The 21,256-nt window shown below is 40.9% G+C and overlaps 2 protein-coding genes and 1 non-coding gene across 3 annotated transcripts in view; 2 read left to right on the top strand and 1 right to left on the bottom strand.

Annotated features, from left to right (window-relative positions):
- The first annotated feature begins 10,950 nt into the window (after positions 1–10,950).
- trnas-gcu lies at positions 10,951–11,032 on the top strand. The gene has a single exon. It is a non-coding gene; the product is annotated as a tRNA-Ser (tRNA).
- Positions 11,033–11,712: 680 nt separating this feature from the next.
- Positions 11,713–16,231, top strand: adi1 (acireductone dioxygenase 1). The gene is made up of 4 exons (XM_034675600.1): positions 11,713–11,971; positions 13,043–13,162; positions 13,638–13,817; positions 15,292–16,231. The coding sequence occupies exons 1-4, from the start codon at positions 11,849–11,851 to the stop codon at positions 15,406–15,408; spliced, it is 540 nt and encodes a 179-aa protein (XP_034531491.1). The 5' UTR covers positions 11,713–11,848; the 3' UTR covers positions 15,409–16,231.
- A 45-nt stretch (positions 16,232–16,276) lies between these two features.
- trappc12 (trafficking protein particle complex 12) overlaps positions 16,277–21,256 on the bottom strand; it is a 39,468-nt gene continuing 34,488 nt past the window's right edge. The window contains exons 10-12 of the mRNA XM_034675597.1: positions 19,856–19,959; positions 18,402–18,489; positions 16,277–17,982 (exon numbers count right to left, since the gene is read on the bottom strand). Coding sequence (XP_034531488.1) covers positions 17,740–17,982; positions 18,402–18,489; positions 19,856–19,959 — 435 coding nt within the window. The 3' untranslated portion in view covers positions 16,277–17,739. The remainder of the gene's footprint in view (positions 17,983–18,401; positions 18,490–19,855; positions 19,960–21,256) is intronic.

Here is a 21,256-nt window from a genome sequence, read left to right as displayed (position 1 = left end):
AGGATTTGAACAGTTTCTCTGGTAAATTACACGCCGAGCGCAGAGCGGCGCTTATCCTATACGTTTACCGCTCAACTCATTTTAAGGCTGATAAACGTCAACGTCCCTAAATGATCACAATTTATCCGTAGGGACCAAAGAGGTTGTAGATCTTGAGGCTTCAAGAGGACGACATTAATTTCCTTGTCCTTTATGCCGCGGAGCAGCATGATGTGCCTGTTCAATCACTCCTTTGAGAAATGTGAACGCTATCCTTGAATATGCAACTTGATGAGCTGCTCTGAATAGACGCCTGAGAGCAGGAGCATGCAGCCGCCACGGCTATGGGAGTAGAGAGACGGGGGTGACATAACAAGGGTTGTGTAAGGGAGACGAATAGATTATCATGGACAAGTTCCTGTCTTTCTTTTTGTGCTGCGTTGAGCTTCTCTTTTTCAGTTGAACCCCCAAAAGACTAGTTTATAGTCCTGTGTCGAATCGTAACCCTGCTTCAACGCAGAGGCCTGACATGCACCTCCTCCAAAATGTAACTATGGGTTAAAACCAGACTGTATAATACCTGTAGGCTGTAAACATGTTTATTTCTGCTGTAAACACGGATGCATGGGTTGCCTTGGCTCCTGTAGACAGCCTCAAGTGGACACTTAAGGAACTGCAGCTTTAGCACTTCCACATTTGTTTCATTTTCCAACATCAGAGTTTGCTGCTTTAGTTCTACCTTAGTTAATCCATCATAATAAAGGAATGACATTATTTACACCTAGAGGTGCTGAGATTGAGGGCATTACAAACGCTGCCAACAAAGACTCTCTGCCATCCGCAAACTTAAAGCACTTTCTGTCGCCCCCCCCACCTTCTGCTGTTACTGTACCAAAGCATCATCCAACCCGTTCTCCTCTACTGTTCCCCCTGCTTCTACAACATGCTAACTGTCTCCAACAAAAACAAACTCATACGCACCACAAACACTGCCACCAAAATCATCCGCCTCCCCACACCCAACCTGTCTGACCTCAACAACAGAGCCATCATACACAGAGCACGGGCTATAACACTGGACCCCCAACACCCCCTCTACTCAGTCTTCACACTACTCCCATCCGGTCGCAGATACAGATCCCCATACTGTAGGCGAGCCCGGTTTGGCAGAAGCTTTGTCCCGTCCGCCATAGCAAAATGGCGATGCCAATGTAATGTGTCCAGTGTGTTTATATGTGTCCGGTGTGCATATATGTGTCCTGTGTGTTCAGATGTGTCCGGTGTGTACATATGTGGGATGAGGTGCACCATTGTTGTGAGGCTGCGTGGATGTTTATTGTTTATTGTGTTTATACATGTATTCTTGTACAGACGGTGGCAAAAAATCTCCTAAGGACAAATAAAGATCGATCGATCGATCGATCGATCGATCGATCTATCTATCTATCTATCTATCTATCTATCTATCTATCTATCTATCTATCTATCTATCTATCTATCTATCTATCTATCTATCTATCTATCTATCTATCTATCTATCTATCTATCTATCTATCTATCTATCTATCTATCTATCTATCTATCTATCTATCTATCTATCTATCAACAGAGCTATGTGGTTACCTTAGACCACTCAAATCTAAGCAAGTTCCTCCATGAGTCCAAGTTGTTGTTTGTGCCAAATCTGACATTTTTCCCTCCAGGGTTTCTCAAATTACAACCGCAAAAGAACGTCCAGATATAGATATTTTCCGGAGTGTTTTTTTGTCTTGATGACGTTAACCTTGGACGTCTTCATTACAAAAATGCATCCAGTACTCCGCTTTATCATTTCAGACATTCAAGAGACCCCAAGATCACTGGGATCTGAACATTCGACTGCTCATTCGTCCTCCAAGCTCAATGTTATATCAGTGCAACATTTAAAGAAACTCCCTCAAGCAGTTCTTGAGACATCGTGTTAAAACACTGATGGAGAAGTTGAAAACATAATACCTGACACTCTGAGTTTATTCTCTAGTAATGGACAAGAAGCAAAGACAGCCCATTCTGCTCTTTCCCTTCTCATCACCTCTCTCCATCACGCCTTCCTTCCGTGGTTAATATCCATGTCTGCTCAGCTGACGTCTCCAATTTGTTACTCCAGATTTCTGCGCTAAATTCCTGGTCTCTGAGCCCTTGATGGAGATTTAAGGGCCTCTTTCAGTCACAGCAGAAAAAGTTTCCTCTGGAGGAAAAGAAGACGAGCTGTTTTCACACTAACAAGCAAACTGACCTTTACGAGTAAAACGGGTTTAGTTACCCGTCGAGTGAAGTTTATGTGACGTTCTGTGATCACTGAGACGATCCCTGCTTCACGGGAATACCAAAATCAACAATATGATGAGGTAAAATCAAACTTCTCAGAGGTAAATCACACATTTTGTTGGAATGTATTTTATATTTATTCAAATAAAGTCAGTCTCATGAGAAGCCAACCGAACCGTACAACAACGGTCAGTTCACTAGCAAGGACCACGCCACACAAGGATATAAGTTTGAACATTTAATGAATTAGTTGTGCATAGTGTGCCCAGCAGAAGGACACTCAGGATGGGGGTTCCATCTCAGCGTTATCCCACCGGAGCTGATCTTAACCCAGGTTGTACCTTGAAGTGGACAAGGGCATAGAAGAAGCGAGCATTAGTTGAGTAGGAGAGGATAAGGAAAAAGGTTAAGTGCAGTAGAGTAAGGTGAGGGAGGGTGTGTTGAAGAATCACAGACAAGCAGTTGGAGTAGGCTGGCTATGTTTAAGTAGGCTTGTCAGGTGATTGAAGGTGTGGTTTAGGCGTGGTCCTGCTCCTGAATTTAAGTTAACACCTTAACTTCAGTTCATTTTATTTATATTTTTTAAGAAACAGGAATAAAAGGAGCTCTCCTGGAGGAAAGTGAGAGAGGAGGTCAGATCATCTGGTAAGTTGTGAAAATTGTCACATCTGCTTGCTCTGTGCTTTGTCTTTTATATTTTGTCACTTATCCTTGTCTCTTGTTTCAGATCCACTGACTTCCTGATCCTGTGTTTCCCGCTCTCCTGATTACCCTAATGTGTTGCACCTAATGTGTTAACTCCACTCCTCCTCACTCTCCCCTTCCTTGTGTACCAGTTTGTCTTGTACTGTGTGTCAGAGGTCCTGCATTTTCACTCGTGTTATTTTTAACCAGTTTCTGTCCCTTTTCGACGCCCTGCCTATGTACCGAACTTGCTCCTGATTAAATGGACTTTCACCAGCAAGGACCACACCAACAACAGAATGAGATTTGAAAGATAGTTTATTGATTACGGATTATTGTATTGATCGATGTTGAACTTGTTGTCGCTTTGGGGAAGCTTCGTAGGTGTGGCCCTGCTCCTGAAATTTTGATATCATCACCACTTAAATTCTCGCCTGCCTCTCGAGTCCTGGGTTCTAATTCTTGGTGCAACTTCACGAAAACCACTTCACAATTTACATCACCGGCCTCGTGTCTTTGGCTACTTTCATTCATGCAGTTTGATAAGTAAATGGAGTGAGTTATTTGCGTGAATTAAGCGAGTAAATGATTTTCTTTGCAACATTAGACATGTAATTCTACAGCTGCTGACGAGAATCCATTTGTATGAACTCTTAGCAAGAAATGTGCTCCAAATTCAGAGATGAATCAAATTCTTAACACTTGCAATAATCCAACACAGATGCAAAGACTCAGAAGTGTTGCAAATTATTAAAAAATGCCCCCAAAAAAGATGCATTCACAGACAAAATTCTGCAAATACAAAAATGCAACGTCGAGAACGTCCACAACAAGAACACAAACGCCACAGAGCTTCATATTTAGCCTTCTGCATGTATTTTTGAACGACTGTCCACGCTGCTGTTTTGAAACGTCTCCATTCCTTCGGGCACACGCTGACACAAACCTCCTGAGCATTAAACTAAAACAGTCTGCAGCTTCTCAGAAAGAGACTCTAACTTGTCAGAGCAGTGTTAGCAAATCTAATGTGCTGCTCAAATGAAAACATATTCCTGTTGACACATCCTGAGCAGGTGGGTAGTCGCCTGATTATCCGGGCTAGTGTCGCTCAGCATGTCGGGTCTGTTTTTCCTTCAAAGGCGGTTAGAAGCCTGGTGATTATTTACCAAAATATCAAACAGGAGCCGACGAAAATAAAAGCTGCTGGTGCCAAATGGAAATGCCAGCGCTACATCATGCAGGCTCATAAAAACACAGTTTTTAATCTTAGCACTGATAACATGTCGAAGGTTTTCTGTGTCTGCAGTGACCATTAACACTATGTCCACTTTTTAAGGCTCCTGCTGCAGAGACACCCTGCAGATAATTGGGTTTATCTCAGCGCTGGTCTTTTATCTGTGGCCTCATGTCTTCCTTCTATCAGTATCATTATCATACATTTAGTATTAATGCTAACAGGCGTACAGAGCAGGAACAGCAGCGGGTCTGTCAGAGTCTATCTCTGCCTCTCTCTGTCTCCTTGGTGTCTATCTAGTCCATTGTTTTTTGAGTATTTGACTGTGTGTGGGCGTGTGTGTACAAGCGTGGGTGGCTGCTGGCTTTTGTTGTTGTCTATGTGAGTGTGTAGTTCTGTGTGGGTGCTGGCTGTTTGTATGCACCGCATGTGTGAAGAGAGGAGGACGGAGGGAGCTGCTGAATCTCACATTCACACACAAACACAAGCGTGCAGGAATATAAAGTGGAAGGCGTCAGGATTCAAGGTTGTTTCTCAGTCTCTACAGTAAAAAGTCACATACACTCAAAGCTTTTAATCTGGGCTTTTCATCACCTCCACATCCACTCATGAATAGTTTTAATCATCTTCATTAATGTTTCTAGCACCTGCGTGTGCCCTCCGAAGATGTCTGTTAATTTTCCACGCTGGTTTGGACACAGGGAATTGAAAATACAACATGAGGGGGTAGAAGATTTAAGATAAAGATGCACAAGTTTCTTTTATGTATCGCACTATTTGGAGATAGATTAAAGTAGTATGCAGCTTGATACTAGCTAGCATGAGCCTCTTTCTTACATGCATTAAACTCCAAAACATTTCCCGACACTGTCCTAGAGGAGTGCATTAGTGGAGGAAAATGTCCTGCCATGCCACAAGTAAAACTTCTGCAAGCTGGTGCAAGAACACAGCAGAGAAGAGTCTGAAACCAGACTGTGTAAAAAGATAGACAACACTGCAGCCTCTGAAAAGTGAGGCCAAACATTTCAACCATGCTCCTCTGACTGGCTGCAGTACAGATCGTAAAGCCTGCTTCCTCTGTGTTGACAGCAAGTGTCTGCACACCTGACGGCTGCACACTCAGGACCTCATTCTGCAATTGTTAGTTGTAGCTTTCATTGTTTGCTGGATGATAAGACCTCCTCCCAACTCGTCAGGCTCCTGCTCACTAAACATTTTCCCTTGCTTAACTCCATAACTGAGAATGTCTGCTTCAAACTGACGTGAGAATTTGTGACGCTGTGGACTGGACTCACCTGAGGGAGCTCTGACATTTAATCAGTAAGTTAAATATGTGTTTTGGTTTGCAGGCGGGTCTGATTTCTCCTGTGCAGACTGTCACAAGATGTCAGTGCCTGTTGTGGCTTTTCTTTTGTACAACGGGAGGAGATAGAGATGTGCCCACCATCTTTATACTCAGTCGATGCAGAGCGTCTTTCCTGCTTGTAGTTCTGTTTTTAATTCTCAAGATAGTCGTGTTTAAACATCCTAAAACATGCTGTAGTGATGTTAACCCACACAGTCACCATTACTGAAACCTCCTCCTGCTACTCTTGCATGAGTGATGACGGATAACACCGCTGACATCCCCTGAGTGCAAACTTTTAATGATGTCTGATTACTTCGCTCTCACAAGTTTTCAATGAAAGCCGTTGTGAGTTGTTCCATCTCCATCATCAAGAAAAAGCTAAAATTACAACTTCTGGAAATTTAGGATTAATGCACTGACCATATCAATGCATCCACTAATTTATGTATGTAACCACAATATTGGGATTGTCTGTTGTGTGTTTGTTATATGTCTGTTAGTATGTTGTTGCTGCTGTATCTTGTCTGTTGCTACTTTGTTTGTGGGAAATTGGGCCCCCTGTTAAGAGCTTTAAATAGCTTCCTTGGGGTTCACCCCTTTCCACACATCCAACCATTTTGAAATGTTTACTGTATAGATGTATATTTGTGATGATGTGTGTGAATAAACTAAACTAAACTAAACTAAGGTGTGTTTATCTTTCTCAGAGCGGTTGCAATGAGCCAAACATACTCATGTAAATATTCAATATGCTCAGGATAAGCTCAGCGGTTAATGTGCACGCTCAGAACACAGGAGAGGTTGCAGGCTGTTGCAGTTGTCGCTAGTTTGACTCTCATCCATGACCCTTCGTACGTCATCCCCCATTTCCTGTCTTACTTTAGCTGCTCAATGTAGAAGCAAAAGGCCCAAAAAACAACATCAATAAGAAGTTATTTTCCAAGTTAAAGTGGTGTAACATCTTCAGACTTTATTGTGGAAGCACTGCGGCGTGCACAAAACGAGCCAGAACCAGGCTTATGAAGTCTCCATAAGGTGAACCTTCTTTCTGATGCAGTCAGAATGAGCGACATCATTAGCATCTTCATCTCCTTTTCATTTCAGTCCTGAATTACTACGGGGACAAAAGCAGCAACAAAAGCTGCAAACAGGAGGATTTTGATGTTGCCAGTCTGTCTGGGCCGGAGCAGACCGGCTGTCTTTGCCATGAAAATTGCTCTGACAATTTTTTTTTCAGTTCCCTCTGTCAAAGAGAGAGCTGTGAAAGAGAAGCAGATATAGGCAGGCAGAATGGGATACAAACACCGAGTGATGAAGAGAAAGAGGAGATCAGGAGGTGCCGCTTATATAAGACTATCACAAATATCATGGTAAGGACCTGAGAGGGAGCGGAGCTATTTTAAACCCGGGCCTGAGCTCAGAGAAAGAAAGCAGCAGTGTGGGCTGATATGTTGGCCATCGCAGGAAATCATCTTTGTGTGTGTGTGTGTGTGTGTGTGTGTGTGTGTGTAAAGCGTGTGTTCCTCTCCCTTCTGAAACCTGGCAGAGCGGACTGGGACTTTAAAGGAAAGTTACATAATGCAGACTGGGGCTTTTATCACAGTGAGGCACCTCCAAATTTCCTCTCCTGGTCAAATGGTTGCAGAAACTCCTGACTGTGGTTTCAGGGTTTGTGCAGAAAAACAGAGCTGAATAAATACAGACAGAGCTGCTGCTGCTGCTGCTGCTGCTGCACAGCTCACAGATTCTTGTACAGTATGGTGGGTGGATGCGTGCGGCGTTGGGAGAGAAATAATATGAATATTGTCGGATGAAGCTGATGATACGAATTCTCCTCTGCAGGGATTTGAACTGCTCAGAGATAAAGTGGCTGCTTTCTCTTCCAGACTGATAAGCATAATTGAAAACAGCACCTGCAGTGTTAGTTTGATTCACATGAAGGAGCGCATTTAGAGGACACGGGGGAGATGTGACATGGGTTTAGCACACTGAGATCTGATCCTGCTCCTGGATTTAAAGCTCCTGTGAGCAGTTTTTATCTGGATTTGTACAGACTGAAATTAAAATTGACGCCTCTGTATGGCCTGCAAACACGAAGGCATCAGCATACAGAGAGAATACATCGATGTAATGATTGTTAATGTGGGAAACCATGGAGACAGGATGAGAAATATATATTTGTCTGTTAAAGAAAGCAGCTGAACGCTTTGTCCACAGGGGGCGCCAAAATCACTACGAACCAAAAGTTCCTCACAGGAGCTGCAGTTTTAAAATTCCTGTTTCAAAATATATTTTTCCATCAATCCTAACAACAACGCTGCTCACTTAGCTGTACAGCCACCAGGGGGCACTACAACAAGCTGTTAACACTACATTCAAAGGTATTCATCAGTCTACAGCTCATGCACTTCGATCACTGCAGCAGGCAACCACTCAAAGGCTGCTTTCTGCTGAATGCATGCGTGTTGATGGTGTGTTTGTTCATCGACGACTTCACTGGATGTTAGTTAAGTCGTCCTGTACACTGCCATCTAGTGGCCAGCTGTTGTAAATGTACCAGAAATTTCTCAAATCAGTCAGATATGCAGCTCAGACACACCTCACAAATCTTTCCTTTCTAGAAGACCTTGATTTATCTTTGGAGCAAATTTGATTCATCATCTGTCCACTAAATTGGAAAATTACCTAAAATCTCTAAAAGTAGTATGGGAGGTAGAACCTTCAGTTACCAGGCCCCTCTCCTTTGGAATCATCTACCAGTCAGGGTCCAGGAGGCAGACACCCTCTCCACTTTTAAGAGTAGGCTTAAAACTTTCCTTTTTGATAAAGCTTATAGTTAAAGCTGGCTCAGGCTTGGACCAGCTTTTGTTATGCTGCTATAGGCCTAGACTACCGGGGGAACTGGCGCACTGACACACTGGGATCCTAGCTCACCCCCTTCCCCCCAACCCCTTCATCACTTACTTTAACTCTGCCTGTCCTATTAAAGTTACTAACCATAGACCTTTCTGGAGTCCCTGAGCTCCATTGTCTAGTAGATTCCTCTGAGCTGCCGTAGACGTCCTCCTGCTGTGGACGTTCTGGACTCCAGCTGATACGGACGTACTGGACTCCAGCGGCAACAGCTTCTACTACTCGTCTCATCACTATCACCTCTCTCTCTTACTCCCCTCTATCTGTCTTTCCAGACCCAACTCAGTCGAGGCATGATGGCTGTCTAACATGAGTCTGGTTCTGCCTGAGGTTTCTGCCTGTTAAAAGGAAGTTTTTCCTCACCACTGTAACTAGCTAAATACTGCGATGTGCAATGCTCATGATGGATTAAGGTGGGGTCAGACTGAGTCTTACCCTGTCTTGAAGTTGGGTCTCTGTTCATAATTTGACATAGAGTGGTCTAGACCTCCTATGTTTGTAAAAGCGTCTTGAGATAACGTTTGTTGTGATTTGGCGCTATACAAATAAAGATTGATTGATTGATTGATAAATTGGATGTCATGAATAGCAGGCTTTATTTTGATTACATAATGTTTATATTTAAACTTTGGACCTTGAATCCCTTTGTTATTACCTTATTAAACTGTGACTTGCAGGATTTTTTAACAAAGATTGTATGCAAGTTTTCACTTCAGTTTCTTTCAATGTGCCTCTTTCGATAAAGCTCAAGTTTCAGCTCAAATCTACTAGTTTGGATTCTAATAAAATATCTTCAATTGTGCTTTTCTGGCTGCCTCCAGGTGTAAACTGTAGAGGTAGTTTGAATCCTGCAAGATGGGAAAACTCTAAAACTGAATGTATACATTGCAAGGAATTGGGAGCTTTGGAGACAGAGTCATTTTACGGCTGGTTGTTGGCGAGCTAGATCAACTTTATAGAGCTCAAAATATCTCCGTGCAGCTTTATAGTCCTGCAGTTTTCTATTTCTAACTTCTAACACTGAGATTATATCTTTTTGCCATATCTTTGTGTATAAAAATCACTTTGATTTGATCCTGTGTTTGAACTCTGCTACATTAATAAAGCTGCTCTACATCTGGACCCTGTTGGATGGTGGACCTGGCTCCTCAGGACTGATGTGGTCTCTATTCGGACCCTCCTCGTTGGACTATGTCTGTCTTTCTTGTTTCTGCAATCACACAAACCTGAGCCTGTAACGTGAAGACTTCTGTGGTGATGAAATGAATACAAATATGAAATTTTTTTGCATTTCTCTCTGAGTTTCAGTACACAAGTGCAGTGTTTCCCCCTGTGGATAAAAGCTGAAACACTCAATCTGAATATTTAGTGAGCAGCAGTGGAAGTAAATAAAAAACAATGACAGGAGCAACGATTCACGTCATCGTGTTTTATGGCGACGAATCAAATCCCTCCCTGCAGATCTCTGAGTCTATGTGTTCCAATGTGCTGGTCTGTCTTTGGTTTTCTCACATGAGCTCCGGTGCCAGCTCATCCGACACATCCTCATGACGTCTCCTCTTCCTGTTGAGGCTGTGGTGTCAGTTCACCTTGAAATCACAGGACACTGACTCTGCTGGAGGATTTCAGACACTCACAGAGGAAATAAACAACAACACATGAATGTTATATTTGATGTTTTCCTGCAGCTGGTTTATCTTTTTACCTTATTGGTTTAAAAGGAATCACATCACAGAGAGATTCATCATTTTCACAGCTCTCAGGTCAAGCGCTGCTTTATGAAACACCCTCCAGGTGAACCAGGTGGGGTGCTGGCTGTGTCTTTGCAAAGTCTGGCGCCCTCTGGTGGTTAAATCAACACACCTCTGTAAACTAAAAGCATGTCATTTAAATAATCTCCCACATTATTTTACATTTGCTTACAGCCCTGCATAAACACAATGATTAGAAATACATCTAACAAACACAAGTGTAGTGTGCTAAAACAGATCACTTTTTCTTAGTTTGACAAACAATTAGACCAGTTTTACTTTCCTTTTATCTTGTTTTTAATTGCCCAATGTTTTTAACTGTCTCTATATTGTCTTTATTTTATTATTATCTGAATAAAGAACTTTGAATTGCCTGAAATCAGAATAATAATGCACACTTCTTAGCTTAAAAGGGGAGGATGTTTCTGGAAAGAGCCCATGAGTTTTTGCTGAATTACAGGTCTTATTCCTGTGTCAGTTTGACCTTCAACAATACAAAGGCTTCATGTTATCCTCCTATAAATATCCTTGACAGTGTGTTTAAGGGTTATAATCCATGCATATGTTTGCTTTGGTGTCTCCTGCAGGTTCTACAGTCTCTCTGCACATTGAAATACAGTTTATATTTTAAATCAGCTGATGTGAAATCCACCATAATGCATGTATAAAGAGGAGTAATATAAGTTCGGGTTGATCGTGTAAAATCTTTCAAACTGTGGAGCGGCACACGCAGCGACGAGGTGGCCGAGTGGTTAAGGCGATGGACTGCTAATCCATTGTGCTCTGCACGCGTGGGTTCGAATCCCATCCTCGTCGACATGTGACTTTTTCTCCTCCGAGCTTCAATCTTACACAGAATAACACAACATCACACTAAACCACCATTTCTGTTGCTTTCTTTATTACTTGAGTGGTGCATTCACGCCATGTCAGAAAAGTGGGAGAGATTACTTTCCAATAATGTTTACTCACAACTTTTAAAGGTGAATAAATGAGTCCAGATTATGACTGTGGAGCACAAACTGTCATATTAAATTAATGTAATGATGATTTTATATTAAATAGGCCTGATTTCATATAAAAGTGTTATTAATTATCTTTATACAACTGAAATATTGAGGTGTAATTAATCAAAATGAACACCAGAGGGCAGTGTTGCATTACATTTCAGCATTCCTTAAAATAAAACTCACTTTCAGGTGTAACTTTAAAAGCCATTTCTTTTTAAAGTTATGTTTTTTCTATATGGGATTGTGTTTAAAAACGTAAATGTGAGAGAATAAAAGATAAAAATACAATAAAAAACATTTTAATTTGTTCTCCTTTCCACAAACTTTGTTCCTGTAAATACTTTTCATTGAGAATAAAATCAGACCAGCTAAATGTGGTTACTAATTCTAACACATCTTCATAAAAATGTACTTGAAATAATAAATTATTCATTGTTATTAAAATTCCTGAAATAACAGCTGTTCAGCCTGACGTTCACAGCGCATGCGTCACATTTGTAATCAGGAAGTGATCTGCAGACTCTTCTCTCCCGTCTCCTGGCGTGAGTCTGGACTGGATCAGTAACCTGTCTCAGTTCTTCTCAGGAGTCCGGATCATAAAGGTCCCACAGGTGTCTCCAGCATGGCGATAGAAGCCTGGTTCATGGACAGCTCGGAGGAGGACGTGAAGAAGCCTCACAGACTGGACCCGAACCAGTCCGTGTCCCTGGAGGAGTTAAAGGCTCTGGGAGTGTTTTCATGGAAGGTAAAAAAACACATGTTATTTAGCAAACAGCTGATTCAACACCTTGTTATTCATTGGTATCAGTTAATTTTGAAAGAGTGTTTCATTACTTTTAATAGTTTGCATAATCTCTGTAGGTTAATCTTTAATCTGGGTTATATAACTTTGTGATCCTCAACAAATCCCAACTAATATGTGGACATTCCTCTTCTAGTTTGAAACTGCTGAGCTTTTAATTGCATGCAAAATACACTGAAGCTTCATTATCAATAGTCCTAATGACATTAAACTCACTAAACAGAATAATTTAAAGTACTTTAAAGTTTTCTCAGTGATTTAAACTGCTGGATTGTTCTCCATATGCATCACATGAGAGTTCATCATTACATAAGAGGCTCCATGAGGGGCTAATGTTACATTTTGTATTGCAAGAAGCCATATTGCAAGTTAATCTTTAAAGATCCCAACACATCTTTACAAAAATGACAACTTTTACAAGTTTAATGTTGCAGGTTTTAAAGCATGATTGGTAAAAAATGTTCAATCCCATGTGAAGTTTGGCAGTAAAGTATATGTTTGGATTTGTTGCATTAGAAATAAGTCAATATGCATGATTTATTCTTCTGTAAAAACATTTAAAAGTTGATCAGTTTGTGGTTTAGAAAGATTTGTGTGTCAAAAATAGTTGTCCTAGTTGTCCATCCACAATGACACACTGCTCTCGATGCTGTTAATAAGTTATTAAATTTCTTGGACCAGCTGTCAACACATAATCTGGATTATATAACATAAAAAAACAATTCTGCTCACTTTTAAAAAGTTATTTTATCAGTGTGACTGAAAGAAGTCTGATTATGTTTGACCCTGAAAGTTTTTTAAATCATACTAAACAGATGGAATCAACCATTAAATGTTTTGTATTTATTCACCAAAATTAACAGAAAAGAGAAGAAGCGTGGACTGCTTCAGTTTGTTTTAAACCCAACTTAGAGACACAGAAAGAGGCTCATCTTCACTGCCTGCTGACTCATTCCTCAGAGATCATATCGATGCAGTTTTTCCACACATGAGCTTTTTCCTCTGTCGTTGCAGCTGAACGCCGACATCTACGAAAACGACCCAGAGCTGGAGAAGATCCGTAAAGAGCAGGGCTACTCCTTCATGGACACCATCACGATCCACAGGGACACACTGCCTGACTATGAAGCAAAGGTAACCGCAGAACACTGCAGAACACTGCAGAACACGTACCTTTCAAACTCTATGATAACTCTAAGTCAGAAGAATGAGCTGAAAGAGTCTCAGAGCGTTAGAAATGAAAATTTGAATGCAGCTGACATCTGTAGCCGATGTTTATCTGCATGATTTATTTATCTTTATTACTTTGATTCTGAATTTCATGCAGAAAATCTATCATACCTTTACCTACCATGGTCAAATGTGAAAGATAAAGTCTTCAGTGTGGGAGTTTCTTCTTAGTGCATTGACATTTTAAGAAGATAGATTATTTGCAAGAATCTAAATTCATCAGCTCAGTTGTAAAACAGTCTCAGAGAGTAACAAAGAAGTGATGCAAAAAGAAAGGCTACATTTTTATTTCCCTGATTTTCACAATCAATGCATCTCCTGACCTGTAGCTTCTACAACGTTTTGTAATCAGCCCAGTTTGTCTCTTTGTGTCTCTCAGTTGAAGGTTTTATACTCGGAGCACCTTCACCTGGACGATGAGATCCGTTACATCCTGGACGGCCGGGCCTACTTTGACGTCAGGGACAAGCAGGAACGATGGATCCGCATCCTCCTGACCAAAGGAGACCTGATCACTCTACCGGCCGGCATCTACCACCGCTTCACCCCCGACGAGACCGTACGTAGATCACTTCAGTTTATTCCACTGTGGTTAAAGTGAATACTTGATTCTGATTGGCTGTTGGATATCATTTAATTCCTCACCACTGAAAACATGTTTAAAAGAACGACTTCAGCACCCTTGAAAAGCTGAAAACTTACATTATTGCTCTTCATTTTCTTAACATTAGCTCTAGACTCTGATATAAGCAGGATTCTGCTTTTTAGAGATGCAGAAATCAGGAGCTTATAAGTAATACAAACCCTCCAGACAGTCTGGATCCTGGACGCCTCTTTGGAGGTTCTGTGACACCGACTGTGGATGTCTGAGAGTGTTTGCACCTCAGGATTAGTGGAGCTGAAAAGTAAAAGATGCCTGAGGAGGCGAAGCTGCAGAAAAGAACAATATTGGAATAAGTAGAGCAAATATTGAGAGGACATCCCGATGGGTTTGTTTTTACATCAGAATACAAACAAAATGTACAGATGAGTTTTTATTTTACCATCGTATGTGAAAGTTATTCTCATTTATATGATTTAGGAATGCACAGAGTTTAGAGTGTCACTGTTTCCTCACACTGTTGCAGCCGTGTGACGTCAGTAATGTTTAACTGAGAATGCAAAACTCTGTTTGTTTTTCATTTAAAGGAAAGTTTACTTCAGTTTCTCTTCAGGCAGTGATCTAAAATTCAAATCTACTTCCTAGCTGCTGACAGCCTGTGGCCAATCTGAAGTATATATATTTTTAACTGATGCATTATGAGGATTATGCCGAGTGCTTACTCATCTAAAGGTGATAAGAGAGGAAGCATTGAAGGTCTCTTTAGCAGCTACGACTTTAACATCTTGGTTTTTTTTTCACTCAGCTCAATAACTTAAAGTCAGAAAGACTTTTTGAACACACAAAAGTTCCTTTATTTGTCTAAATATCTGCATAACCTCCACCCTGACACCTCAGCACTGAACTCCCACTGAGGCTAATAATGTCTGATGTGCAGTGCAGGAATGCAGGAGTCCATGAGGGGATGAGACGGAGTGAAAATGAACAAAACACTTTTAAAAACGTGGAATAAATACAATCTAAAGTCATAAAACTGCATTGAGGAACAAAACAATAAAGTATTTCATGCTTTCTTTGTTCACATTTAGTTATATACCTAATCTTAAATGAAAACAGCTTCAATATTCAGAAGTTTGTTTGCATTTACAGATGAGATTAGAGAGGTGTGTGTCCCTCACATCATGAACTCTGAGTTAGCCCCTCAGGAAAGTTTGCAGAGAGCTCACACACTCGAGGATGTGACAGAGGGACACATGCACTTCCAAGAAACCTGGCTTCAAGTCCATGAGTGTGGAGACTGGACCTTTGTCTCTCTCAAACAGCAGCAGTTCATTAGCTTCCAGCTAGCTACATGAACAGCTTTCCTCTGTGGTTTCATACTGGTGCAGAACTAAATCTTCCCTTTAAGTTTGTTTGTTTGTTTGTTCTTCAGGAGTACACAAAAGCCATGAGGCTGTTTGTCGGGGAACCGGTGTGGAAAGCTTACAACCGACCTGCAGACGAGTTTGAGATCCGGCAGAAGTACCTGTCTTCTCTGCAGGGATCCTGAGCAAGAGCAGGTTCCACATGAACACTGATGGTTTAAAGAATAATCTAGATTATTTAAAGGTGTCCTGTAGCTGAGCAGACACGTCCACAGTTTCAGAGGTGATGTTTCAGATAGAAAGCTACAGGTTTCTTCATTTCATCCCAATTTACACTTAAGGAAACTTCACATTTCACTCGTTAGCAGCTACCGTTAGTTTTGTGTCATACATACTACACAGCAAATAAAAAGGACTTTAGTTTTGATGCCAGTTTTACTTTAACTTAAAGGGGCAGTGTTTGAGATTTAGTGACACCTAGTGGTGAGAGTCCAGATTGCACCCAACTGACAAATCCACTTCATCCTCCTCTTTTTATTCAGCTGAACTTAATGTAGCTGCAGAATCTTTTTAAGTGCAAATTCAAGCTTTGAAGCTCATGTTTTTTGTCCCTTATGGGCTACTGTAGAAAGTGCACACCTTATTTGAAAAGGTGCTCCATTTGTAGAGATAATCAGCTTATTTTGAAACATACAATACTTGCAATAACTTTTATTGTCTGGTGATAATGCTTTAATAAAACCTTAGAAATATTTAATTATGCTTCCCTTTTTTTTAGACTCTGTACTTTGAATTTAAAGCAGAAATTAAAGAATATTTTTACCTTTTTTTAGGGTTTGAATAATCGATTCCCAGCAGAACAATCAGCAGTGCCTTACTCTGTGTCCTTACCTTCTTCAGCATGTTGTAAAAATGAATTATGCAGCTTCTCCTGATCAGCTATTAAATATAAGTCAAATAAAAGTCAAAGTTTTTGTTCTATGGAAAATAAAGCGGTTATAAAGCTCAGTCTGTTTCGTGTTCTGCTTTCTTTAAACGTTCCCGACACTCAGAGAAGATTTAAAAGAGTTTTTATTTCAGATAAAAACAAATTATTTATAATAATATACATTAATATGATCAGCACAGTTTGTAAACAGAATCAAAGAGGACGCATCACTAAAAATGACATTAATTTAGATATAATTATTTCAACAGGAAACAATCAGCCTTTCTGATATGTACAAATGTACAGTCTGTGTAGAGGACAGGAAGTGATGTAATCTGAAGCGCGTCTTAATCTGTTCACTGCATGAGTTATAGTCACCTGTGCAGGTGAAGTGGAGTGGTTTACAGGTGTACAGGTGTGTGCAGAGGAAGTGTGGTAGTGTATTAGTCTTAAAGCGACACTGAAGCTCAGCTTAATGCCCGGGTCAGGTCTCACAGCGTGAGCCTGAAACTCCCTTAAAACCAGCGCTCGTCCCACAAGAGTTAGTCTGATGATCTTTAGAGGAAGAGTTCGACACTTTCTGTGATTATATTTACGTTTTGCATCATTAATGTAAAGAAAAAAAGGAAGCTACTGTCATGTCTGCACGCTCGTTGTGAAGCTGGAGTTGCAGCTGGTTGGTTCACTTGCAGATTGAAGAGTGTTGGCTGCACGATGAGGTTAGTAAAGTAATGCTTGATATGCTCTCACTGGAAGGAAAAAGACTCCTGCACGTCTTTATCTTTGCAGGATTAAAAATGTGCATGAAAGTTTAAAGCTCCCATGCAGAAAGTGAAGCTCCCTCATGATCATGAATGCTCACATAGAGTTAAAAACCTCTCCTGGTGGAGCTCTGAATCGTCCCTTATTCTTCTGCAGGAGGTCCTATTGTAATGTCTGAATTAAAAATGTCAAAAGTAGTTTCTTTAACTGAAATATCTCCAGAGAAACATTAAAAATAAACTAAAATAAAAGGACACCAGACTGCTTCTCTGTTTCTGCTGAATATTCTAGCTGCCTGCTGATCATCTCATCGTCTTTTTGTTAAGTTAGAGCAACTCTGACTCATTCCCTGTTTCCATTCGTGATGCTAAATAAAGCTAACCGTCCTTACAGCTTCATGTTTCCGGTGCAGACATGAGAGCAGCTTCGATCTTCTAGTTTGGGAATTTCCATGAGGGTCAAACGATCCCGTAAATCTGATAAATAAAACTGGACTTTAGTAGACATGTCCTGTGGGTGACCTCTAGTGTGTGTTCCTGTTGTGTCTTTATCAGGTCTCTCTTCACGGGGACAGGAAGTCCTCAATGTGCTGACACAAAGAGAAATGTGCACCTCTGTTTGGTCCTCCACATCAATCTAAAAGAGTAATCCTAAAGATGAAAATTGACATGATTTTTGGAAGCTAAACCAAGCAGTACACATTCACTTTTTCCCTCTACAGATCTCACGTCTGGGCTTTAATTCCCTTTCACACAGGGGGAGGATGTGTGTGTGTGTGTGTGTGTGTGTTGTGTGTGTGTTATCTTCCAGTTCATGCTCTTGCCTCTCACACCAGTTTAAGACACTGCGTGTTGAAGCTGTCGCCCTCCCGGCAGGCCACGGCCTCCAGCAGCGCCTGCTTCTTCTGCGTGCTGCGGGACGACTCCAGCTCGTACATGGTGGTCAGGTTGAAGAGGACGCTCTCGTGGAGGTAGAGGGCCGGGTCCTGCTGCACCAGACCCTCCAGCTGACCCAGGGACTCCTTCAGCCGGCCGAGATACAGCAAACACACCGCGGCGTTGTTGTTAGCCTGAGAGGGGACGGAGGGAGGGAAGGAAAGGTTGAGGATATGAAAACAACATTTTAAACTTAGCTGCAGTTTTAGTGAGTTTTTGGTTCCTGAAGAGGCTTTTTTGGAGCCAAACGATGCCAGTCACCTTATTAGAAACACTTACAACCGAACTTTTGCAAGCTTCTGCAACAGCTACGACAAATTGCATGATCATTTTTCTACACTGAGGTTGCTGCTTGTGTTTACTCACCATCTGAGCCCAAAGCACATAAAGACAAAGCGCATAAAATACACCAACTAATCGAAGCTAGCTTGAGCTTCATCTGACAGTAAAATGTGCACATGCAGGGTGTAAATGCATGCTTCTTTAATTTAAAATACTTGATTTCCAGCCTTTCCTGCTTTATAAATACTACAGTGGAAATATGGAAGCTTACCACAGGGTTCTTGGGGTCAATTTTCAAGACTTCAGCGAAGGACCCGTGAGCTTCAGTGTAGTTGTTCTGACTGAGGTAGACAAAGGCTCTGAAAATAAACAAACACACACTCAGTCTTTACATTTACAGCGATCACAATGAAACAAGGGAGGAAAACTCCTGGAAAACAAAATTAGCTGCACAAGCAAACACGTCTTTAAGTTATTGTGAACATGTCTTATTAAACTCAAGGCCCTGCTCTCTGATTCCATGCAGGCTGGACTAGATTTTCCTCACTAAACTGGAAAAACTACGACTTCCTGCAGCTGTCTTTCTGCACAGACGGGATGTTTTGTTTGAACATGGAAGGGACAAACACAAACAGCTGACACAAAGCTGTTAGTTCCTTACTCTGGACATAAGATTTCACTTATATGCAATCTCCTGCCATGCTTTACTTGGACGTCCAATCACTGCGCCTACATGTTCCACTGGATGCATTGCAGGGGAGCAGCTGCAGCCGTGGCCCCCAATCTGCTTCATTCCTTCAGCCGATTACTCTGGTTTGAATAAATCTAGCTGCAAATCAGAGCCCACCTAAACACAATAAAGAGTCTTGTCGTCCCCGGCTTTCTCATCACAACAAACCTGTGCAGCGATTATCTGGTTTGTTTGCAATGAGAAATCAAGCTGCTGTTCGTCCACAAAGTACGTGGAATGACGACGTCTGCTCGCCTGTTTTTAAGCTAGCAGTGACAAATCAGAGTTTATGAAGTTTAGACATAGTTGCAAATCATCACGAGCAAAGAAGATTAAAAAGATGAGACACATCTTTATCACAGAGGGTGACGGTGCTCATGGGAAATGTAGTCTTCATTCAGGAATAAATACTGCACAGATCTCTCTCTGCCTTTTTGGTTTCAGAGGACAGAATAAACGGTGTTGCTGATAGATAAAAAAAAAACATTTCCCCCCATCTTTTTTAACATTTTTCCTTTAGCTGATCACAAAAACCAGCAGCCGTGACTCTATGATGACATCAATCATCAGCTTTTCAAAGCGAGCATCGACACACTCAGCGTGAGGGAGACAGGTTGTCACCTCAGCTATGTCTCATACTTAACTTCCCCTCAGGCCGGAGCTGCACAGGTGTGACCTCCTGCGCTAAAACACACACACACACACACACACACACACACACACACACACACACACACACACACACACACACACACACACACACACACACACACACACACACACACACACACACACACACACACACAAACACACACAAACACACACAAACACACACACACACACACCAGGAGGAAGTTCAAACCTGCAAAAGGCCCCGAAGGAAGCACCGCTATCATGGAGCAACGATATCCTGAACACACACACACACACACATACACACACGCACGCATGCTGTATGAAGGTGCGAAGTACATGACAAACACACACACACGTACCTGTTCATCAGCACGCATGTGGTGTGACTCGGCTGGCTCCCTTTCATCTGCCAGGTTTTCTCCACATCCTGGAAATACCGCTCTGCTGTTTTAACGTCTCCGATCTGGACGAGAACAAAGCAGCGACACATTAGCTGATCCACGTACGTGTGTGTGTGTGTGTGTGTGTGTGTGTGTGTGTGTGTGTGTGTGTGTGTTTGTGTGTGTGTGTGTGTGTTGTACAGCATTCATGAATTAGGTCGGATTGTGTGATGCCCCTGGGGAAGCTAACTTATATCATCAGCAAAGAATACAAACAGGAACATTAGGAGAGAGAATAATGGAGATAACACAAATATTTCTCTAATGATGGAACAAAAAATTAAGAAACAAGACTTTAGAATTATTTAATAAAATGATTTTTAAAAAGAGAGAAAACTGAATCAATGCTCTGATCTTTGAGTACAGAACTAAAGTCAGGATATAAAAATCTTATATATAATGACTAAACTTAAAACAGAAATGGATTTAGTAGTAGAGACTTAAGCACACAATTGCAATAAAATAAATATAATTAAAAAACAAAGAGAGAGAGAGTTAATAAATAAGTAAATAAAAGATAAAACAAAAACATTCTAAGATAAATAAAAACCGCTAAAAATATCAATAAAAATAGGAATTAAATAATGAAAATTGAAGAGTTAAAAATAAAAAAAGAATAGAATATTAAAGTTAAAATAAAGGTATATTTAAGTGATGAATTTAAAGATGTTATATTACTTTTAAAAGTCTCAAAAGTCTTATGAGCTGTGACTCAACACAGACGCATTGCAAAATGCTGCTTTTGTTGTAAGATTTATAAAGAACGCTAAAAATATCAATACAAATAGTAATTCAATAAAAAAAATAAAGAATCAAAAAGAAATAAAACAATAGAATATTTAAATAAACATAAAGTGAAATTAAAATGATAAATAAGGGGCACTGGTGGCCTAGCGGTCTAAGCGCCCCACATACAGAGGCCACAGCCCTCGTCGCAGGTGTCGCCGGCTCTATTCCCGGCCAGTCTTCCCCAACTCTCTACCCCCCACATTTCCTGTCTCTCTTCAGCTGTCCTATCAAATAAAGGCAAAAAGGCCAAAAATATAACTTAAAAAAAATAAAATAAACATGAATAAAAAGAAAGCCAGATAGGTTTTTCATTTACTTTTAAAAGTCTCATAAGTCTTATGAGCTGTAACTGAACATAGACGCAGTGCAAAATGCTGCTTCTGTTGTAAATGCATTCACATATTTTTGATGATGTCTGCCATAAACAGGGCGCTAGAGTAGCAGGTTTAAATATATTAACAAACACCACTCAAGTAAAATGCAAAGGGAAAATATCAGCATGATACTATTAAACCATAGTATCACACAAAT

The sequence above is a fragment of the Notolabrus celidotus genome, chromosome 22 (genome assembly GCF_009762535.1).
Source record: "Notolabrus celidotus isolate fNotCel1 chromosome 22, fNotCel1.pri, whole genome shotgun sequence".
In the NCBI taxonomy this organism is placed as follows: Eukaryota; Metazoa; Chordata; class Actinopteri; order Labriformes; family Labridae; genus Notolabrus; species Notolabrus celidotus.
This window is presented reverse-complemented; position numbering and strand designations above follow the sequence as displayed.